This window comes from Protopterus annectens, chromosome 2.part0 (assembly GCF_019279795.1).
Source record: "Protopterus annectens isolate FY-2018-M chromosome 2.part0, PAN1.0, whole genome shotgun sequence".
In the NCBI taxonomy this organism is placed as follows: domain Eukaryota; kingdom Metazoa; phylum Chordata; order Ceratodontiformes; family Protopteridae; genus Protopterus; species Protopterus annectens.
In genome coordinates, this window is record NC_056728.1 from 264,754,285 (window position 1) to 264,769,298 (window position 15,014).

Below are 15,014 nucleotides of genomic sequence, written 5' to 3' on the forward strand. Positions count from 1 at the left end.
ACACCTTTTCTGACGTGCAAGCGTTCTCTACTCTCACTTATTGACATTTGTCATTAAGTGAGAGTCAACACCTTTCTGCCTACTGTTAGTACATTTCACAGGGAGTCAGAGGGGCACAGCTAACATTTGTTTACAAATCAGGGTCATCACTGTAGAGCAGTCACTGTTGGGAGGTCTGGCCTGTGACCTTTGCAAATATGCCAGTGTTTATCCTGCTCTGATACTGTGTGGAGTTTGTAAGCTGCTACTGTAACCTTATTCCCTACTAGCATGGCTGATTCTCTTTTCACAGTCATGTCATGCAATTCAACAACACCTGCTGGTTAAGGCCCACAGAACAAGATTTGTGTTATGCCATTCCTATTTTCCCTTTACATTCACTCATGGTAATGCATGATATATTGCTTTCAGCACTAAGTTATTGTATGTCTGCTGTGGTGTAGTGGTACTTCATGCAGACTGGTGAGTCCAAGGTCCCGGGTTTGAGACCTACAAGGGTATTTTATTTTGCTGCTGAGCAGTATAAGGGCCTTGTCATAGAGAGTGACTAAGGCACTTTTAAGCAGTTGTAAGCAGGTTTGCGCAGGTCTGCGCGATGCTTAGCAATGCTTAGTTAAGCGCACACAAGGTCACACCCGCGCACCCCCGCTAACTACTGCTTAAAAGTGCTTACTCCCGCTAACCCTGCGCTAATTTCTTTTAAAGAAAAGAAAATGGAGAGATAGGAAAGTGGTGAAAAAGGGGGCACAAAGAGGGACACACAGTAGGGAAACCAGCTCGGGATGTGCAGGTTGGGTGTAGGAAAGGTCTATAGCTGCCCATTTCCTTACCAGCAACAGCTGTGCATATGTATGAAATTTGGTGTGAAATTTGAAGCCTTCCACCCCTGAGAGAGGGGTGATGACAACAAAATGTGTTGTACTGCCAATTAGAACTATCAGTTTACATGTCCAGTGGACATGTGTGCGAATTTGGCAGCTATGTATGGGGCGTAATTTTTTTGTGGGAACAGATTGCCCTTTTTTATTTATTTTTTTTCAGGTGAGAGTGGAATGTAAGGTACAGGATGTAGGTATATTTGGGGAGGTAGGTTGGGGAGGTAAACAGACAAGACAAACAAGATGCATACAGGGGCAGAGTTTGACACATGGGGTGGGTGAACACAATTGACGGGAAAGCTTGTTTGGAAATCGCAAGCCCATGAGCCCACAGATGGTAACAGTGGAACTGAGATCCCCACCCATGGGCAGTCACCACTGCACCTTCACAGCCCCGAGGGTGGCTGTGCTGGGGGCTGAGTAGGACAGGCAGGCTCACCCAAGAGACGCGCCACTCTCGCCTCAAGCTGGCATAGGGGATCAGCGACTGAACACTGGATCTCCCTACGCACCACAGCCCGGACCCTTCGAAGGGTGATAGGTGGCCCTTCTCCACCCACGCTTGCATGGGGGGGACGAGCCCCATCCCCTGCAGTGCTTCCACATGAAGGTGGCACAGGACCAATGGAGGAGGGGAGCCCGGGCTGGGCACCGGAGCTGCTGGTGCCAAGTGCACTCGCCAACTGAGGAGGGACAGGTGGGTCCGCTGGGACCAGCCTTCCCATACGTTCTGTGATTAGGTGTGTTTAATTACAACATAAACAACAGCATTCCAGATTAGTTGTAACAGCATGCAATAATATTCCCATTAACCCAACACACCAAGGTTCCAGCAGTTGAACAGCAAGCATAACACATGCATATATTGAACGACAGTGGATATTCCAACAGCATGCAGGGATGTTTGGTAGCAACAGGCCACCATGAACATGGTGTTTGAACAGGGCACATGCATCAACATCAATGCAAATATTTATAAAACAATAGGACATATGTCCCAACAAATATTTAAGGTTACGCATACCCATTGAGGTGTGGAATTACATGGTTTATGCACATACGGTAGGGTGTAGAAAAAAACCTCTGTTAACATCTTATAATGACCTTTTAGTCTACACTACATTCCCAGTGACTGCAAGTGTATATCCCCTACCTGTAGTATTACACTTGCCACCATACATTAGGTTGTGTCATGGGTTTGGCTAGTTCAATATATGCCTGACCTATATCTGACATACTAACTGTCCAGGATGCAGATGTTACTGCTACATATTTCTTGTTTGCATTTATATTTCTTTATCTACATATCTGGGATGTTTTCACATGACATTTTCACTTCGATTTGTACAGAACCCTGCATTTCTTGACACACACTCACATTTCTGGTGAATAATTACATGCTACACATGTGCCAGGTTTACTTATTCATGCCAGCCAGTAACTGACTATTGTGGACTGTATATATGTTTCATAGCTACTAGCACTTCCATCACCCACTTTATATGGGACTGCATAACTCTGGGTTGCCAGCACATTTTCAAACAGTACTGTTTGTATAATGCAAGGGTACAACAACATTTCAGACTCTGTGACACAGACACACTCTGGGTTTTAGACCTTTATTAATGACATTGCACACTTTTCCACAGGCTCACTCCTTTATTTGTTTTAACGGTGTTTATGGCAGACCTGTTCAAGACATATTATACCTTTATTAATAGGTTAGAACAATCTTTTTTCAGGCTCACTCACTTATGTTATATGACAGTGCCTGCAAGGATATTATTCCAGACATATTACCTTTCTTAATGGGTTACTACACTCTTTTTCTGCCTCTCTGATGTTTTTATCTGACAGTACATGCAGAGGACTTATTCAGGCAATTCTATGGCTGTTTTATTGGACTACAACACTTTCTTTCATGCTCTCTCCCATATTTTATATAACAATACATGCAGAATAATCACTAACCTGCCTGGTGGCGCAGTCTTAGCAGCCTATCAGCATAGGCTTGTTGATTCGCAGCACGGTCACCCGCAGCTGTAAAGTAAATGAAGGGATATTGAGACATACCTATCCATTATACATACTCCATTATCAATTCTTACATACTGCATTCCATGGCTACATGCTCACTTGTGGGGCATTCTGCATCCCACGGGCCTCCTGTATCCACTGGTTCAGGCAGTTCTGCTTTCGTCTCTTCAGGTCTGCATGGTGGTGACGGACCTGCTCACCAGTCCGAGGAACGCCTGTGGCACTGGTGAGGTCACGAGCTAACTGGTTCCAAGCCTCTGCCTTGTACTCCATCCCTTGGAACTGGCCCTGCAGGAGTCTTGTCTCGTGACAGTGGACAAGGAGCCAAACCATGTATTTGGACTCCTCGATGCCCCAACGTTGCGCTCGGAAGCGTGAACCCTCTCCTGCACCTGCCATTCTGACTGCAAATGTGAGCTACAATCAGTTATGGTGAGTATTTCCGCCTATAGGGCTTAAATATGCCACATTTCCCGCACTTTTTGTGATTGGCCATTTTGTAAAATTCTCGGCTGACTGCAGACCTGCTTAGTAGTGGTTAAACTGTTATTCGTAAGTTTATGAATGTTAATAGTGGCTGCTTCCCCTATGTTGTCATGGCTTAGTGGTTCTGTACTTTGATTATGATGCAAAGGGTCCTGGGTTTGAACCTTGTCATTCTTTTATTTTAATAATGTCTAGACAGGCTAGGGGGTGTGGCTGCATTTAAGCAACTTAGCTCTACATTGCTCCCCAGTGCCCTGGTTGACGCGGCACACGTCCACTCAAACACATTGTGCTGGGTAAAGCGCTTTTAAACTTTAAGCATCTCTATTGCGCTGGGTAAAGTGCTATTACACTATGGGCAACTCTGTTTAGCTGGGTGAAGCGCTATTAAACTATGGGCAACTCTGTTTAGCTGGGTAAAGCACTATTAAACTATGGGTATCTCTGTTTAGATGGGTAAAGTGCTATTAAACTATGGGCACCTGTGTTTAGCTGTGTAAAACATTGCTTAACAGCAGGCTATTATATATCTGGGTCCTTTAAAAATATATATTTTGTTCACTGATACATTGGCCATGTCACTGCGTTTAATAAAATTTTAATCATATATGTCTGGTATTATTTCAAATACTGATTTAAAACATAAATAAGAAGGAGAGTGGTGAGACTCGAACCATGAATGCCTTCTCTTTGTGCATACGCTCTACCATTACGCTATTGCTATTTGGCTTAATTTGCTTAAATAGTTCTTATATGCTCTTCAATGTCACAATTGCTAACTGTGGTTAAGCAATGGGCACACCCGCGCAAACATGCGCAAATACGGGCAGCTATATCGTGGATTTAATAAAAAATAAAATTAATATTTTACATTTTATAACTGTGATGGGGGTTTACAGTGTCAGGGAGAGTGGTGTTGGGTGCAAGTACATTTGAGCAAACTCTCTCTTGTCTGTTGACATTATGCTTTTTAAAACCTTGCAGGGGCGTGGACTTTTAGACTGCTCGGCAGTCAGACACGCCCCCTGCTTCCCTATTCAGTCCGTGTAAGAGTTACGGATGAGTCAGCGTGCCCTCATGAATATTCATGGCACGTTGTCATCATACCGTTCAACTGCAGCCTCCGAGTAAGACATATTAAGTCTTACACGGAGGTTTCGTGAATCCGGGGGAGTCTCTAACTTGCAATCTCTGAAAGCCAATATTTTTCTGCATGCTGCTACTCTGTGGTCATGCTTCACTGTGCTATTTTTAGACATTTATGAATTGCTCTGCCATATTGTTTATCCTTATTTATTACTCATCATCTCATTATACGATCATTTGCATAATATGTTGGCTTAGCAGCCTAGCATGGTCAGTCTACGTCTTTCACTGAATTGACCCTGCACATGGCTGCTTGTTGTAATATTTTGTCCACCACATTGCGCTATTTGTTTGTGAGTCCCAAGGAATATTTGAGAAATACTTCAACAAACATAATTCTAGCTTGCCATAAATTAGCAATAATTAAGTCATATTTAATGATTATTGCTGATGTTTTTGAAGGAGGAGAGATGCAATGACTTTGTAATCCTACATATTAGCTTCTGATTGGAAAACTTTTGAGTAAGCTTGGCAAACTTCCACTAAAGATGCTGATAATGCTGGAGTTTGTGTAAACTATCTTTGTCGCCATAATCATCATCATTTCCTAAAGTGCTTGTACTAGTGAGACTTGTAATAACAAGCTAAGCAAGGTAGACCAGTCTTCACAACCTCATCAACAGTATCCAGCTCATCCTATAGGATCCTCAGGATCCTCATACATTCCTATGCAAAATAAGAGATTCAATCCCTTCAAAATGTCCTGTGGCTACCCCAGAGCCTCCTGCCAATGGGCTGGGCTTGGAGCAGTGGCTACACTCAAGGGTCTTTCCTTACAACTGAGGTCCTTACAACTGAGGTCCTCAATTCTATTACAAAGAGTTTGAATCCAGGTGATCTGCAAAGGAACCTCATTCCTTCTGCCAGCCAGTTAACAAAGAAGGACTGTAAACAGTCTTAATTCTGTTAATTGCTACTCATTCAGTAAATAAGTAAGGCATAGAAGTGCATTTTAAGTTATTTCATTAATTGTATTATTTTCATTTACAGTTATGTACATCTTGAACACCTGTGCTTTCTTACACTGTATCACAAAAATATCTTACTTTGAAATGTATATACAGATTTTTCACTTTAAAATACATTATCATATTTGCATCTTATTTATTTATAAATTTATTTGGAATTTTAAGCTCAGAGATCAGCTGTTTGAAGTCTGGGAAGTATTAGAAATGCAGTGGGAGCAAATGCATTTCTAAGAGTGATTTCATATTTCAAAGCACAAGAAGCATTATAATGATTATACATGCTTTGCAGATACGTAATTAGTTAATTAAAAAAAAACGTTGTTTCTTTGTGAAATATTTTTTATCTTGTGTGATCTACAATCATTGGTGCTGAGATTGTTTTGAGAGACTGTAAACAGTGAGGTGCTATGTGAAGTTGTGGTATAACCAATTTGTTTATTCTTACTCAAGGAAGTTTAAGCTTAAAAATACTATTTATATAACCAAACTATGTCACTTTATCTTTAATTTTATAGATAACCTGTTTCTCAGATCACTTCCTTTAAATCTTGTGAGACTTCTCTCTCAGAAGACTTCTACAAATTTTGCAGAAACATAGTTGTACATCTCAAACTGACGGTATAGAAGAATAAATTGAAATCAAAGAATAAAAGCTGGAATACCATTTCTAATGTACTGCTGTCTTATTCTTGATACAAATATGAAACAAATGATTACTCCTACAAACAGAAGAGTATAATGATTTGTTTTACCATTTCACATACTCTTATAACATACCATTGCAATAGTAAATAGTGAATTATGAATGTATGTAACTGGTCTGATTAAGAGCTTAATGTTGCCTACAAGAACACACTCTGATGCACAGAATAATGCAAGCTCTGTGAAAAGGAAACAGACCTTTAAAACAGAAAAACAGCTAAGGCCAGGAACTGCAGTTCTTGTGAAAAGCTCAGCAACAGCTAATAAATCTCTCATTCATTCCAACATACCTATTATACCACCAAAAAGAAGCAACATGAGAATATGTTTTATTTGTGGAAAGGAATTTGGCACAAAGTCAATTAGTATACATGAACCAAAATGCCTTGAAAAATGGCAAATGGAGAATGAGAAATTACCTAAACATATGAAAAGACCAGTGCCACAGAAGCCTGCAGAACTTACTGCTGCAGGCACAAGTGGTGTAGATGAAATGAATAAGGCTGCATGGCAGAGTTCACAGGCTCTTCTTATAACATGTGAAAACTGTGGAAGAACCTTTCTTCCTGATCGTCTCCCTATACACCAGAAGAGTTGCAAACCAAAACCTGGTACTTCTCAAACTATACAGTCAAAACCTCTACAGCCAGGCCAGATCTCACATTCAGGATCTCTCTCTTCTGGTTCTATTTTACCTGCAGGTACTTCTGAGTTTCTAGAGACCTCTCAGAAATCACCAAGTAAAACAAGAACCTTGATCTGTTATATTTGTGGAAGAGAATTTGGCACAAAATCTCTCCCATTTCATGAGCCGAAGTGTCTTGAAAAATGGAAAATTGAAAATGAAAAATTACCGAAAGAAATGCGTAGGCCACCTCCACAAAAGCCGATTCAGATGGGGAAAGGAAACAAGGAGGAGCAGAATGAAGCTGCTTGGCAAAGTTTTAAAGCCCAGCTACTACCATGCACAAACTGTGGCCGCACCTTTGCTCCAGATCGCCTAACAGTTCACCAGAAAGCATGCAAAAGTAAAACTGCTTCAGCAAGTCTTAAGACAGTCTCATTTGCTAATGGGGTTAGCAGCCAAAGCAATTTTTCCACTACATCTTTTCCAGAGAAGGCACCCTCAGCTCAGCTATCTGAAAAGGTAAACTAATTGCTTCATAAAAATAACTGCATGTTTTAATCATTGTAAAATGTCTTTATACTGTGTAGGTTAAATAAGCAATCTACTCAAGTATCATATTTTTATATATGGCAACAAAATCTTGTCATAGGGAATGAAGAAGATACCAGAAGTAGAAAGGGGCTACTGGCATGGGAGGAAGATTACACTGTCGTGTATTTAAATTCAGCCTAAAACTGCATTCATGGAACTCACATTCCCAATACAGTAAAGAAAATACACTTCAAACTTGGCAAACTATACCGACATAAACTCTACCTAGATCAACAAACTAAGATAAAACTAGCAAACACTTTGCTTATCCCATCCCTCTTGTATGGAAGCTCCATTTTCACCAACCTCCATACATCCCTCAGTAATAAACTACACTCTTGCTACTACAAGATAGCAACATTTGCCTCTAACATGCTGAACCACTCGCACCACTGCAAAGCTATCTCAAACCTGTCCTGGCTTGAATTTCACCTCCATCTCTATTATACTCAATTAACACTTGCTCATAAGCTAATTTTCAAACCTGATAGCTGTCCTGCACTCCAGTCTGTCTCACACACATACACCCCAACTAGAACACTCCGGTTTTCAGAAAAGACACTTTTAAATGTAGCTAAACCCAACAAAAGAGCAGGACAATGCCTATATTCCTACAACATTGCCAAACTATGAAATAGCCTCCCCTCATGTATTATTCAGCTTGACTCCCTAATGGCCTTTAAAGCTGCACCAAAAACCCACTTTTTAAATAATCCCAGCTGTACCTGTAAAATACAGTGTAAAGTCCCCTTAATTTCACACACTTAACTACTCAGATCCTACTATTTAACCCTCTGTTATATTATTTTTGAACTCCTCTATATGACTGTTTCTCCTACCTACGATATGTGCAATTTACTAAGGATTGTGATTACTTTCTTGTGATTGAAAGTATGTTATTATGTATCCATACAGTCTGATAATTATGTATTAACTACAGTGGATATAAAAGTGTACACACCCCTGTTAAAATGTCAGTTTTTTGTGAAATAAAAAAATGAGACCACAATAAATCATTTCAAAAGTTTTCTCAACTTTAATGTGACCTATAACCTAACAGCAACAAAACCCTGTGGCAGAAGACAACAGCAGTAATCCAAATAGCTTCAGACAACAGCAGTAATCCAAACAGCTTCAATAAAATCCAGAATTGTTTTATTGTGTAAGCACTTTCGTAATGTTACACATTACTTCATCAGACAAACAACACCCCCAACTTCAGTTTAAATACTAAATATTCAATGCAATTTACCAATCCAAACTCAGCAAATTCCCTCCAAAACTTCCAATTAATCACAGATCAATTGGAAACTAATACTTATTATAACCCCCCCACACACTTTTTCATCTGACCTTCCTGTAACAAGCAACTTCATACAATAAATAACAGATACATAAATTAAAAATATACATAAAAAACCTGTACAATTCAATTGAAAAACACATTTGTTAGGGGAAAAATATAAAAAATAAAAAAACTACAATAAGCTGGTTGCATAAGTGTGAACACCCTTAAACTAATACATTGTTGAAGTACCTTTTGATTTAATTACAGCATTCGGTCTTCTTTGTAGGAGTCTATCAGCATGGCACATCTTGACTTGACAATATTTGCCCACTCTTCCTTGCAAAAGCACTCCAAATCTGTCACACTGCGAGCGTGTCTCTTGTGCACGGCCCTCTTCAGGTCACCCCACAGGTTTTCTATTGGATTTAGGTCTGGGCTCTGGCTGGGCCATTCCAAAACTTTAATTTTCTTCTGGAGAAGCCATTCTTTTGTTAATTTGGATGTGTGCTTGGGGTCATTGTCATGCTGAAAGGTGAAATTCCTCTTCATCTTCAGCTTTCTAGCAGATGCCTGAAGGTTTTGAGCCAAAAGTGACTGGTATTTTGAACTGTTCATAAGTCCCTCCACCTTGACTAAAGCCCCAGTTCCAGCTGAAGAAAAGCAACCCCAAAGCATGATACTGCCACCACCATGCTTCACCGTGGGGATGGTGTTCCTTTGGTGATGATAAATGTTGTTTTTGCACCAAATGTACCTTTTTGAATTGTGGCCAAAAAGTTCAACCTTGGTCTTATCAGACCATAACACATTTTCCCACGTGCTTTTGGGAGACTTGTATTGTTTTGCAGATTTTAGCCAGGCGTGGATGTTTTTCTGTGCAAGAAAAGGCTTCCATCTTGCAACCCTACCCTATAGCCCAGACATATGGAGAATACGGGAGATTGTTGTCACATGTAGTACACAACCAGTACTTGCCAGAAATTCCTACAGCTCCTTCAGTGTTGCTGTAGTTCTCTTGGCAGCTTTCCTGACCAGTTTTTGCTTGTCTTTTCATTAATTTTGGAGGGACGTCCAGTTCTTTGCAACGTCACTCTTGTCCCATATTTCCTCCACTTTTTGATGACTGCCTTCACTGTGTTCATTGGTATATCCAATGCTGTGGAAATTTTTTGTACTCTTCTCCTGACTGATACCTTTCAGCAATGAGATTCCTTTGATGCTTTGTAAGCTCTTTGTGAACCATGGCTTTTGCTGTAGCAGGTAACTGTGTAAATGTCAGGAAAATCCTACTAGGATAGCTGAACTTTATTTGTGGTTAATCAGAGTCTCTTTAATTGATGGCAGGTGTGTACCCAAAAAGACTGAATGCTGTAATTAAATCAAAAGGTGCTTCAACAAAGTATTAGTTTATGGGTGTGCACACTTATGCAAACAGCTTATTGTACTTTTTTTATTTTTTATATTTTTCCCCTAACAGATTTGTTTGTTTTTTAATTGAATTGTACAGGTTATCAGTCACATTAAAGGTGAGAAAAGTTTTGAAATTATTTATTGTGGTGTCATTTTTTTATATCACAACAACCTGGCATTTTAATAGGGGTGTGTACATTTTTTATATTCACTGTATATGCCATTACTCCCCACCCTATCCTTATGTATGTATATGTCTTTCACTTTGTATTTGTTCTGTACAATATTTGATTACCCGCGGAGCTTTTCTCCCCAGGCCTCCACTGAAAATGGATTTCTGACCCAGTGGACTTTCCCGGTCAACAAATGTCAGTAAATGATAATAAATTAAGAACATTTAGGGAGAAATAATCAGCTTTCAGCAGGGAATATTACTTATAGTTTGGGACTGGAATTTGAATTGCAACAGTAAGGATGTACCTGGGCAACTTAGAAATGAAAATATAGCAAAAGAGGAAAGACTTCTGAAGAAATTTTATAAAACATTTGGTATGGAACCCGTGAATTCAGAAGTAGGAACTTGTAGAGAATTTACATAGTATTCCCCAAGGTGCAATTACTGGGCTAGACTAGACAGATATTATACTTCACAGGAACTTGTACATTTAATTGAAAGCTTTGACACACATCCAGTAAATAATTCAGATCATGTGCCAATAACAACTAAGATAAAATGCTGGGTAATAAAGTAAAAATGAGACACTGTTACTTCCCAAGTGGAAATTATTCGAGAATTATTAGCGAAGAAAGACATTTCTTCAGACGTTATACAGAGGGATAACATGAAAGTGGAGTTTAAAAATAGGGAAGAATTAAAAGAAAAAAGATATGGTTAAGAAGCAGCAAGAATTATTTAGAGGGGTTGACAAAGGTTAAAGTATTACAGAATAAGGGGAATCTCACAGAATAAGAACAGGCACAACTGCAGAGCACTAAGGGGGAAATAAGGGAGAATCTGGATAATATTTATGAGTTTAGAAAGACTGCTGATAAGCAACTTTTTTTTTCATAAGAACTCCAGAGCACAGCAAGTCTTAGTACAATGACTTAAGCAACAGAAAGTAGAAGGGGTTGTTGCCAAACTTAGGGAGTCTATAACAAGAAATATTTCACAAATTTTATGAAAATTTGTATAAAACAAAGGAATGTGGAAATCAAAAAAAGTACAAATGGAAATAGTTATGAAAGATTAAGTATACCAAGGTTATAGGCAGATGAGGCCCAATAATTAACAGTTAAAATAGGAGGGGATGAAATAAAAATGGTGATGTATAACCAATCTGCAGGAAAGTCTCCAGGAATAAATGGTATTTCTATGGAAGTTTGGAAGCTAGGAGGGAAGAAAGTGCTAAAGATCCGGAAGGCTTTATTTAACAATATTTTAAAAGGAGGGGAAGAACCAACACCCATGATGAAAACTGTGGTAGCTGAAATATCTAAAGTGGTAAAAACCCATCAGACCCAGATTCGTATAGGCCCATTTCAATTTTAAACCATGATTATTGTTATATCCTTGGAAATAAGGAGCCCACACGGTTTATGGAGTTGTAAGGCCTTTCTTTATTAAGAGCCTCCAGGTGCGCACCCATGCTTCATCTCACAACTTCTGCAAGTCATACATCCACCAGAACCAACAAGTTACCAGAGCAATACAGAACCAACAGTACATGCTGAATTCCCCACAGCGCCCCTACAGTACAACAACCACATTACCAGCCCGAATACTACATTCCTCCCCTTTTAAGCTAAGACACAATTTCCTACATAAGCAAACCTAGGGAGCAAGTTCCATAATGCATTTAATCACTTACTTGTAAATAACAAGCTAGTTATTAACTGGTTACCATACAATCTACTATTTTTAGGCTGGTAATCTATACATGCACTTTTGTTAACATTGATAGTCCTTCAAGTAACTAGGTTTAACCAGCACACGCTTAGAACGGCGCAGTGGTACCACCTTAGGTGACTCCAGTGTCACAGTTACCACTTCAGGTATCGGTGTGTCCTTCCCTGGAACAGTTGGATCCTCGGGAACCTCTTCTTCCACGTTCGGCGTCTCCCTCAATTTGCGATCCTCCTGCCACTGCGAGCCCTGGTTCGAACTTAACAGTAGTTCCGAGGCGGCAGTTCCATGGCGTCCTTCTTCTGTTCGCTCCAAAATTTGGTCTACATGTCGCCTTACCAAGAAATCTCCATTCAACCTCACCTGGTACGATAATGGACCTGTGCTCTTTACAATGAACCCTGGAATCCACTTAGGTCCATAACTGAAATTTCGTCATCACTGCATCTCCTCCAGAAAACTTCGCTCTCCGTCGATCATGACATACTTTTTGCCTCCACTGGGTCCCCTCCACCTTAGCTTGGACATTTGGATACACTAGATCCAGCGTGGATCTCAATCTCCGTCCTTGCAACATCTCGGCAGGTGACAAACCCGTGGTAGATTGTGGTGTAATACGATAGTTGAATAACACCCTTGACACTTTTGCTGCCATACTTCCTTCTCCAGACTTTTTCATCATTGCTTTAAAAGTCTGAACAGACCTTTCAGCACAACCATTTGTAGCTGCATGGTAGGGTGCTGAGGTGATGTGTACGATGCCATTTTTTCTCAGAAAACCCTTGAACTCTTCACTCGTGAAACATGAAGCATTATCTGATACAATAGTCTCTGGTAGTCCTTGGCTACTGAAACTCCTCCTCAAACATTCAATGGTAATGAGGGAAGTGGGTGTCTTGACTTGATAAGCATCCATCCACTTCGAATGAGCATCCATGATTATCAAAAACATGGCCCCCATGAAAGGTCCTGCATAATCTATATGAAGTCTCTGCCAAGGTCTACTCGGCCACTCCCATGGATGTAGTGGCGCCACCGGCAAGTTGCGATGTTGTTGACATGTTTTACACTCATTCACAACAACTTCAATCTCGTGGTCCAACTTGGGCCACCAAAAATAACTTTGGGCTAAGGCCTTCATTCGGGTAATGCCCACATGACCTTGGTGCAACTGCTGTAAAAGTGCCCGTCTTCCTGGGGATGGAATTATCACTCGTGCCCCCCACAATACGCATCCATCTTGCACACTCAGCTCTGTTTTCCTCACCTCATAAGGCCGAAAAACTGGATCCGTTTGTTGGACTGGCCAGCCTTGCTGGACCCACTGAAACACTCTAGCAAGCACCGGGTCTTTGTGTGTCCAAACACTCAGTTCTCTGGCAGACACCAACGTGATGTCTTCCATCATCAAAACTCGGTCCTCCGCGTCCTCTTCCTGGAGATGCCCTGGCATCGGCAAACGACTTAGTGCATCTGCATTACTATGGTGTTTCCCGGGCTTATAAACAATCTCGTATTCATAAGCTCTCAACGTTACAGCCCATCTCTGGATGCGGGGAGAAACCATCTGCGGTACTGCTTTCATCTCGTTGAATAATGACAACAAAGGCTTATGATCAGTGCAAATAGTAAACTTCCTCCCATAGAGGTACTTGTGAAATCGCTTGATTCCAAACATGACAGCCAAACCCTCTTTATCTAACTGGGAATAGTTTGACTCCGCTGGTGTCAAAGTTCGTGACATGAACCAATGGGTCTGTCTTGTCCATCTGGCATGCGGTGTGCCAACACAGCCCCTAATCCATAGGGTGAGGCATCACATGACAAAATTAAGTCCTTGTGACTATCGAGTGCACCAAAACCTCTGAAGATTGCATTAGTTCCTTTGACTGTTCAAACGCTCTGTCCTGTTCCTCTTGCCACGACCACTGAGCCTCCTTCCTTAATAACTTATGTAAAGGAGCTAACAGTGTTGACAGATTTGGCAGGAACCTGTTATAATAGTTGAGTAAGCCTAAATAGGCTTTCAGTTCTGTAACATTTGTGGGTGCTGGTGCCTGTTGAATGGCTTCCACTTTATTTGGCAGGGGATGTAGGCCTGATGCATCCACCTTGTAGCCCAGGAATTCTGCTTCCGTTGCCATGAAAGCACATTTACTCCGCTTCACCCGTAGACCTGCCTCTCGCAGTCGACTCAGCACCTCATTCAACGTCTCCAGATGCTCTCGAATGTTCCTACCCGTCAACAGGATATCGTCTAAATACACAGCCACCCTCGGAATTCCTGCCACCAGTCCCTCCATTATTCTCTGGAAAATAGCTGGACTCGAGGAAACCCCAAAAGGTAAACGATTTACTTGGAACAAACCTTTGTATGTGTTCAGGGTAACATACACCTTTGACCCTTCTTCCAGCACTACTTGTTGATATGCCTGACTGAGGTCCAGCTTACTAAACCTTTCACCTCCCGACAGCTTTTCAAACACATCCTCCACCTTGGGCAAGGGATACTGCTCCAGCTTCGAGACTTGGTTCACTGTTAACTTATGGTCACCACATATGCGTACAGCACCATCTGGTTTTAATACTGGAACAATTGGTGCAGCCCATTCCGCAAACTTTACTGGTTCAATTATACCTTGCTTAGTGAGTCTCTCTAACTCAAACTCAACTTTCTTCTTCATCGCATATGGTACAGGACGGGGTTTGTAAAATCTTGGCGTTACATTTTCTTTCACGTGTATCTTTGCTGGTGGACCCCTCCAGGTCCCCAGTTCCTCTTTGAATACTTCTTCATTGTTCTCGAGCACCTCTTGCAAGGTCAGGCCCGGCTGTTCTACCTTATGGAGCTGTAGGCAGTCCATGTTTAGCTCCTTTAACCACACCGCCTAGCAGGTTTGGTCCCTTACCTGCTACCACCATGACTGGCAACTCTTTGACTTGGTCTTTATATTTTACCTTCATTTTCACCATT

The 15,014-nt window shown here is 41.0% G+C and overlaps 1 protein-coding gene across 1 annotated transcript in view; it reads left to right on the forward strand.

Moving 5' to 3' along the window:
* The first annotated feature begins 6,041 nt into the window (after positions 1 to 6,041).
* Positions 6,042 to 15,014, forward strand: part of LOC122793059 (zinc finger protein 474) — a 247,433-nt gene continuing 238,460 nt past the window's right edge. The window contains exon 1 of the mRNA XM_044060740.1: positions 6,042 to 7,364. Within this exon, the coding sequence (XP_043916675.1) occupies positions 6,321 to 7,364 (1,044 nt within the window). The 5' untranslated portion in view covers positions 6,042 to 6,320. The remainder of the gene's footprint in view (positions 7,365 to 15,014) is intronic.